The sequence below is a fragment of the Amaranthus tricolor genome, chromosome 3 (assembly GCF_026212465.1).
Source record: "Amaranthus tricolor cultivar Red isolate AtriRed21 chromosome 3, ASM2621246v1, whole genome shotgun sequence".
Lineage (NCBI taxonomy): Eukaryota > Viridiplantae > Streptophyta > Magnoliopsida > Caryophyllales > Amaranthaceae > Amaranthus > Amaranthus tricolor.
Genome location: NC_080049.1, coordinates 22689796 through 22698739, shown reverse-complemented (window position 1 = coordinate 22698739; position 8944 = coordinate 22689796). Strand labels below are relative to the sequence as shown.

Here is an 8944-nt window from a genome sequence, read left to right as displayed (position 1 = left end):
TACTTTAAGATTCCAATTCCAATTTAAGTTATAATTAATTATTTTAAGATTTTAAAATCTCTTAAAAATTATAAATAATCAATTTGTGACCATAAATGTACATTAAACTAACCTAACAGATATAATATGATGGTAAAATGGTTTCTTGTGAGAATTTGTCAATAAAAAATACACCAAAGGTATGAAAATCATGTTAGAAGTAAACGCGGAGAGTAGATAACAATGAGATTTTTTTTTTTGTGTTAAATAAAATGACTTGGATCCACGCCATCTTGATGATGATCCTTCCTGTGCGTGTGTACTGTCATAACGACAGCGATCGAAGCAAACTAACGCTATCCACGAAAATAGAATCTAATAATCAGTTTTTTTCTGAGTGGAATTTAATAATTAGTTGTTAATCTAATCGAAGCTGCTGCATTTCTAAATTGATAATTCTATTTTGACATTTTAGTGGGTATGAATATTCAAACCAATAGAAAATTTGATGAAATTTTTTATTAAAAAGTGTCAACTTTAAATTGATTAAACTATTATACAATATTATAAAAATATTGAAAAATTTCAAGGGTTATCATCTAAAAAAGCATGATAAATAAAAAAATATCATTTGATGTGAAATAATTACATATTATGTTGATTAATTTTTATTTAGTAACAGTACGACTAAAAATGATAAATGAACAAATTAAAACATATACCAAATATCATAAACACTTTGACTTTATGTTTTGTATTAGGATATAAAATAACATCAAAATATTATGTACATAAGTATTTTGACATAATTGGCTTTAACTTTGAGAGAACATAATAATATAAAGATTATCATAATTTCTTATTATTTGATTAATATATAATACTTACGCCTTTACTTTTTACACGGTTTTCAAAGCAAATTTAAAACTTCTATATCTCTAAAGACACATAATAAAAAATTATAAAAGTATATAATAAAAAGTATACATTAAAATGAATCTAACGAGATCTCACATAGATATATTTTATCTTCTAATTATGTATTAAAAATATTAGGATGGCTTTTGAAATTTTATTTTATATTTTTCTTATTTTGTTTATTTTTAATATATATTTTATATTTTTGTGATTATTTTCATATAACTGTTATTGTCTAAGATTTTCTATAGATACACTTATCATTATGCACCGATTAGAAACGATTATCGTTAATCCAAAACATTGTAAGTAAGTTAAAAGGATAGTTATGAGTTGGATTTTAGTCAATTCTAATAACTTGATCCAAACTCATACGCACTAACCTTGTATATCACCTCATATCCATTAGGTTTAAAAATTTTGGTCTTAAATTAAAACCCACCGCATTTTTAAGTTTATAAAATCTAAAATGTTATTTTTTTACTTTACTTTTTTTACATTTCAAAAGTATAAGCATTTAAAATTACCATGAAAATACGATTAAATATTAAATACTATTTTCTAAAAATTTAGATTAATTTAAATTCAATACTTAGTTAAATCCTTTATTTAACCTACCATAGTAAATTATTGACAATTCCAAGCATATACCTCATTTGTTCTGAAATATTCGCTACATAACGATTTTTGACACTATTTATTGCTCAAGCTTATTTTATATATTGCAGTGTGTAAGAAAAAATATAGTTAAGTGAGATCTTATTTAGATCGTCTAATCATATACTTTTATAATATTAAGTATTTATAGTTTTTAAATGTGTATAATTTAATATATAAATGATTAAAATAACACATTAAATTACATAAAAAGTAAAATATAGCGGAAACGGAGGAAGTATATTGTAGGAGCAATAAAATGTATGGAAAAGGGGAAGCCGGAGGATCAAGAAGCAGCATAGATAATGACATCAAAATTGATACAGCCAAATGTCATCTCATTTCCATAAATTTATGATAAGTACCGTCTCTTATTTCTTCTTCTTTAACCTATATATTTTATTTATTGCTAATTCTGGAACTACTAATATTGTTTTATTTTATTAATTATCTCTTAAATTAATTAATTACGCGGTCAATTCATTATCCCGTTACCCCATTTACGAATCAATCAACCCCCTCCCAAATCTCCCTGTTCCTACATAAAGGAGGAGATAGGTTGGGGGTTGATGCTCATTTTCTTTGTTCTTCTGAATTCACTTTAGTTTCTGATATTTCTTCATATCTAATTGGATTATAAGATTTTCCCATCATCCAAGCATTTTTTGGTCCCATCAACTAATCAATTCTACATAGTAAGTTTTTTTGTTTTTTTTTTTTTAATTTTTTTCTTATAATTTTAATATAATGTTTGATTCATGTAGATTTAGCTTGGTTATCTATTTGGGCATCTATGAATATATGTAATAGGAGTTTTGGTTTTATTATGCATGCATTTTTTTAATTTTGGGTAATTCGTAAAATTCTATATAATTTGATTGTTGATATTGAACCCTGAAATCAAGAGAGATTTCAATAAATATATTATCCAATTCTATTTTGTTTTATCTTTGGTTAAGGGACTTTTGTGGGTTTTGTTGATTGGCATTTGACAGGATATTAACCCCCTAAAATCTAGAGATATTTTAAAAAAATATATTTATTTCCCAATTCAAGTTTATTTTATTTTTGTATAAAGGAATTTGTTGGGTTTATCTAATTATGTTGATTGACATATTTGATAAGATATTACAAGAATTATTATATAATCAATGTGAAGTAGAAGCAAAAATTGATAGAAGTTTTAATTTCGATTGAGAAAATTGTTGATGTTTTTTCATTATTAGCAGGAATTGGAAATTAAAACAAATTGGAAAAATGGAAGTTGTGGTAGACAATTTGGTTAAAGAGAGAATTCCTCCACCAGCACCTCCATTGCCCTGCCCTACCACAGTTGTATACCCTAAGAAGATTGTGAAGTCTAGGGCTAAACACATCTCATCTAACAAAGACCAATGCTCATTGAATACGGAAACAAGGGTTTCGTATGACCGCCTATTTGATGAAGCTTATCGAGCTGATGTTGTTGTTCATACCGATAGTGGTGGCCAGATTTATGTTCATGCTAGTATTTTGGTAAGATTTTTGAAAATTCTTTTTGAGTTTAGACATTGTATTGAGTACATGAAATTAGATATGTTTGATTTTTGTTAAATAACCCACTTGTAATCCCACGTCGAACAATTAGAACAATTAGAGGGGTTGATTAACATATAAGCTTTGTAATCCCACATCGAACAATTAGAACTATTAGAGGGGTTGATTAACATATAAGCTTAATGGGCTACTCCTGTAACCAATTGGTTTTAGGATGGAAACTTCATCGGGTTTTTATGCAGCCAACTCTCCTCTTATGCAGGTCTTATTGTGTACAAGCCCGTTAACAAAATTTATCAATCTTATAGTATATGAAGTAGATTGTTGAAGCTAGGAAGACTTATTTTAAATGATGAATTTATCCATATAAATGTCTCACTGTTCATTTTTCTGTATCGTTAAAGCATTATCCAATAATTGATGAGTTACTAGCTTTGTCCCATTGAGTTTGCTACGTTTCACTTTGTCACATCTTTTGGCGAAAATGTGGCAAACTTAATGGGACAAGTGAAATACTTGATTGAGATGGATTTGATACTATCATTCAACAACCCTTTTGTAGATTTATATGATGATGAGTTTTCTATCACAGGGAATGACATCTCCAGTGATCAGACAGTTGCTGAAACAATCAAAAACCAAGAGTCGGCGACGATCCATATCAATTCAAGGTGTCCCACATGATGCTGTCCGGGTTTTTCTCCGATTTCTCTACTCTTCATGGTAATGCTTGATTATAGTTTGGTGACTTAAATTCTGTGAAATCACATTTGTTGGATGCTGAGAATCTTCTGGTGAATCTGCAGTTATAATGCAGAAGAAATGAAGGAATATATTCTGCACCTTCTGGTATTGTCCCATGTGTATGTTGTTCCTTACTTGAAAAGGGAGTGTGAGAGACAGCTAGAGAATGGTCTGCTCAACATAGAGAATCTTATTGATGTTTTCCAGCTTGCTCTTCTATGTGATGCCCCAAGACTCAGCCTGATTTGTCACCGGATGATCTTAGACAATTTTAAGGCCGTCTCGGCCACTGAAGGCTGGAATGTAATGAAGGAGGCCCACCCGATGCTAGAAAAAGAGATTCTTAGGACAGTGAATGAAGCAAATGCTGTGAGTATTTCATTTTTATGGTAGATGCGCTTATACTGTTAACAGAACATCGTCTTAAATGTTGCATCATGTCTGTTTATGTATAAGTGCACTTAAACAAACACTTATGCAAGGCTATAATATCATTTGGTCGAATTCGGATTAGGCCCGAATTCTGATCTCTTAAAGCTTATTTGGAATGGATGAATAAAAGGGGAAAGGAGGGAGAGGTAGAGATCAGTTTTCCCTTGTATATTGAATTCGGTTGGCTTGGGCGTTTTAAAGGTTTTTGAGCTATGTGTAAGCTTAAAATATCCGTATTGATCGTGAATATGATCCCACAATTGTAATCGTAGTTGTGATCGCATTTGAGTTTACACCCTTTACAAGGAGAGGTAATGGAAAAGATCCAATCTCGTTCCCTTTCAAATGAACTAAATATCTGGAAAAGAATCAAAGAACATTTGGAAAGCCCTCTAACGCTCCCTTCTTTTCCTTCCGCATTCTTCCCTTTCCCTTCCGTCACTTAACTGTTTCTACTAACAAACTGTTTCTATTGGCATGACAACTTTGGATCCTTTCATTCTAATGACCAGTATCACATGATTTGCTAATCTCCTCGCGAATTGCGAATCGAAAAAAGCGAATTATGGTCAGTTTTACTATTCTTGGGCAAATTTGAGCTAATCGTGAATTTTAAAAGCGAATTAGCTACCAAATATGTTACCCTGCTATTGACTCTCGAATATGAATTAACTAGATTACAACAATAGCCAGTAATTATCAGTGTGATAACTTGGCATGGATCTCACCATCGATAATGCTGCATTTTTTTTCTGATACCCTTTTTCCTGGCCAGTAGAATCCAAAATGAAATAGCAAAGGTCTTTAAGTATAAAGGTAACTATCAATGTACAGTAATGGCTGCTTATGATCAAAGCTTACTGTACTGCTATTTTTTCTGGCTAATCTATAGTCAAGTTTCGTTGTTCAATCATGTGGAGGCTCAGCTTAATTTCCTCGATTAATTGGTGGTCATTTTATTTCATTTTTCAGAGGCGAAAGGAGTGCTTGATAAAGAGGAATGAGAGAATGGTGTATGTACAATTATACGAGGCAATGGAGGCTTTAGTCCATATATACAGAGATGGATGCAAAACCATTGGTCCTCGTGATAAAGAACTAACGGAAGACCAACATCCTTGTGGGTACACGGCCTGCAAAGGGTTAGAGCTTCTAGTCCGACACTTTGCTGGATGCAAACTCAGAGTTCCTGGTGGATGCGCTCATTGTAAGAGGATGTGGCAGCTCTTGGAATTGCACTCTCGTCTCTGCATTAGCTCGGAGGCATGCAGAGTTCCCGTGTGCAGGTAATTGAGGAATTTCACTATCTATAGGTTTTCAGATAGTACTCCATTCTTACTCGTTTCCTGTTGTTATAGTTGAAAAATCATATCCTGATCTTACGAAATGCGTTTGTGACGTCTGTTATCCTCTCGTATCAAGAAAATGAAAATCACGCTAAATTGCCTTAGTAAATTATTTTTTTTTTATGATTGTACTTCTAAGAATCGCTAAAAAAGAAGTATAGAGGCGGACCACTGTCACATGATTCACTAATCTAAAAAAGCGAAATATGATCGGTTTTGGGCTATTTTAGGTTTATTTTGAGCGAATTAACTGGCGAGAAATCTACGACGAACAAAGCAGGATAGAGGGACATAATATCGTTAGTTTTTATATTCACGATCATTTTGTCAATAAACCTATAAAATGATATATATGATTACAGAAACTTCAAGGAAAGAAGTATGAAGCAGAACAAGAAGGAAGAAATGAGGTGGAAAATATTGGCGAGGAAGATAGTGAGATCGAAGAGTATCTCCGGAGCACCATTCTTTTCCTTGGCTAGTTCTACGTGACAATGAAAGCGCACACCTTCACGTATGCACGCTTATTATCCATATGGCTGTATAATAGCTCAATGTGTTATGATTAGAGGTGTTCAACAGGACGGGTCGACCTAACGGGTCAAAGGTTGGGTCATATTTTCATTAATGTGCCTTTGTGTAACGGGTCGGGCTGGGTCGGATAATTATAGGAATTGATAGTAAAAAATATTTTACCAATTTTTTTATATTTTTATATATTTTTATGTGATATTGTTATATTCATAGTTAAATTGACCTAATGGGCCATAAAGTATTATAGAAAAACTATTTTAAGAACTTTTAAAAAATGGGTCAAAGTGGGTCGTATTTAAATGGGCTTGACATTTGACATGACTCGCGTCCGACCCAACCCATTTAAATTTTGACCCAACCTACCCTAATTCGGCCCATTGAACACCTCTAATTATGATCTTATCCTTCTCTTACCATAAATATTGGCTCTGAATTACATAAGAAGGGATGAATTCTTGTTCTTCAAAGGCTGTATACATGAAAAGGCTTGGGGGATAAATGGGTAAAGAATGAGAAGATTTGTTGGATTTTTTAGGAACAGAAGTTCCTCAGAATTTGGTAAAATTCAATTGTACATGATCATGGGCTTGTGGAGGGTCTTTTCTGTATATTGATAAATATATATCTATGTTAGCCTGTTGAAGAACTATTTTATGTGCAATAATTGGTAGCAATTGAGCAATTAATCTAACATCAGTATCATAATTGGTGATTACTTAACCTCGGCATGTTCACAAATGAGTTTTTGTGGATCGTAATTGCATTTTGTTGATTAACAAAAATAAGTTTTGGGCATAGTTTCGAATTTGAAAAGTAAGTTATTAATTTCCATACTAACTTGTAATGGCAAAGAAGTGTTGGAAAACCCATACAAAGACAAGACAAGTTTAAAGGAAGTTAATAAAAGGGTAATAGTAGGTGTCATGGTATCATTTACCTAACTTATTTATTTGTTTAAATTATTAACGTCATTTTACCTTAATGACCTTTGATTTTCCAGATTGACCTTGACTTTCGGTCAATGGGCCTTTGTCTGAATTCCCTCCTTCCCTTGAGAAGCCCAAAGGCTAATTACCTCTAAATACCCTAACCTCCCTCCGGCAAAATAACCTCCTGTTTGACCCAACTTCCCACTCCTTCTCATTGCTTGGTGATCCTTCTCCCAAGGCTGGTAACTGTCCACTACTCCCATGATCTTCAACCTCCCCTCTCTGATGTAACTTCCTCTTTCACCATTATAAATAGGGACAACCATCAGAGAGGAAAGGGGTATCTGAAAAATCCTCTTAAGTACCCTTACTTATTCTCTACTTCATTAGCCTACCAAAATTCCAGTAACATCATCCACGGCATCTTCTTGCATTCAGTTTATAATCATCTACTCCATATTCTCATATCCACGTTCTAACTTGAGCGTCGGAGGGGTTTCCCGGGAGATCATCCCCCGGACAAGGCTAACGTGTTGTTTTGCAGGAATTCAAGTCACTTTCTTCCACGAGTCGCTGCTCTTGATAATGCTTCCACTTACAGTATTTCAAGTGTTTTCCACTTCCTCGTTTCATAACCGAAACAGCAAGAATCATATATCAAGTTTTTAGAGTGGTTTTACTTGAGTTTCTTTTTTCCTAAGAGGGCAATTTTACAATGGAAATATAGCAGGAATTAATAAAAACTATTCCACATAAATTGGTAATATTGGGAGTTATTTATCATGTCTAGATTGTTTGTATCCTGAGTCTTGAACTAGTCTATAAGTTTAGAAAACTATTGCCTACATCCTTGTTTCAACCCGTGTAAGCGCTTAGTAAGACAACTTGTCAAGCTGAACCTTTCGTACTTAAAGGAAGCCTCGTGTAAAATTTCTTCTTTTAAGTCTCAATGTAAAAAAGCATTACTAACATCTAATTAGAAGATTGCCCAATTCTTGTAAACAACTAAAGCAATGATACACTTTATGGTTGTTATATTATATTTTCACAAATTTTTGTGAGAGACCATTTCTAATTTAGCCGGCTCATTATATATTTTTTAAAATATTGTAAGTAGGCATTAAGAATAATGTAAGTAGACATTTAAGATATTGAAAGTAGGCATTAAGGATACCGTAAGTAAGCATTAAGGATAATATAAGTTGACATTAAAATACGTAAATGGGCTTAAGATATGTTTCTCAAATAGACGGTTTTTTAAGAGACTAGCTTTAGAATCAACACCATGCTTTTTTTGATACATCATAATCAGCCTTCAATTTTAATTTATACTAGCAATTTTGTCAAGCATTATTATTCAGAGCTAATTTAATGTTACTAGCTCTTTATTGATAGCCTCAACCCAAAGAGGATTCAAAGAGGCCTCTTTGTAACAAGTAGGTTCGCTGAAATCTTGTTGTAGAGCAGAAGATGAAACTAGATTACACCAATGTGTCAAGAAAATTTGAATAAAATAAGATGTTTTAACAACTTAATTCTAAAAATAAGCTTCGTGAAAATTTAATTCCTAAAATAAGTGTCTGTACATCCAAATCTAACCTTGGAGTAAGTCGTTGTTAGCAACAGCGACTTAATGCGTTTTAAGTTTTCAGTTCTCAGTTACTTCCTCATTCCAACCTACGAAATTAAGGAGTTGACCAGTTAACCTTAAAGTTGTTGTTACTAACAACGACTTAAGGAGTTGACTGGTCAACTTCCTAAGTCGCTGTTAGTAATAGCGACTTATGGCTTTTATTTTATTTTATTTTATTTTTTTGTCTTTTGCTGTTAGTAACAACGATTTATTCCAAGGCTAGGTTTAGATGTACG

General features: G+C 32.4%; 1 protein-coding gene across 2 annotated transcripts; it reads left to right on the top strand.

The window, feature by feature from the left end:
• The first annotated feature begins 1808 nt into the window (after positions 1-1808).
• LOC130807697 (BTB/POZ and TAZ domain-containing protein 4) lies at positions 1809-6354 on the top strand. Of its 2 annotated transcripts, none has more exons than XM_057673003.1 (6): positions 1809-2249; positions 2784-3069; positions 3683-3813; positions 3897-4203; positions 5239-5552; positions 5975-6354. In XM_057673003.1, exons 2-6 carry the CDS (start codon positions 2812-2814, stop codon positions 6102-6104), a joined length of 1140 nt encoding a protein of 379 aa, XP_057528986.1. In that variant the 5' UTR covers positions 1809-2249; positions 2784-2811; the 3' UTR covers positions 6105-6354. The 2 variants fall into 2 exon arrangements, with proteins under 2 accessions (XP_057528986.1, XP_057528987.1); XM_057673004.1 differs by having other exon boundaries at positions 1923-2249; positions 2781-3069.
• The last annotated feature ends 2590 nt before the right edge of the window (positions 6355-8944 follow it).

What these genes read in the sequence shown, in the direction of transcription:
- LOC130807697 (XM_057673003.1), top strand. Translation starts at nt 2,812, where the DNA reads ATGGAAGTTGTGGTAGACAATTTGGTTAAAGAGAGAATTCCTCCACCA. An exon ending in ATGTTCATGCTAGTATTTTG is followed by an intron (nt 3,070 to 3,682) that starts GTAAGATTTTTG and finishes TTTCTATCACAG; the next exon opens with GGAATGACATCTCCAGTGAT. An exon ending in TGCAGAGTTCCCGTGTGCAG is followed by an intron (nt 5,553 to 5,974) that starts GTAATTGAGGAA and finishes ATATGATTACAG; the next exon opens with AAACTTCAAGGAAAGAAGTA.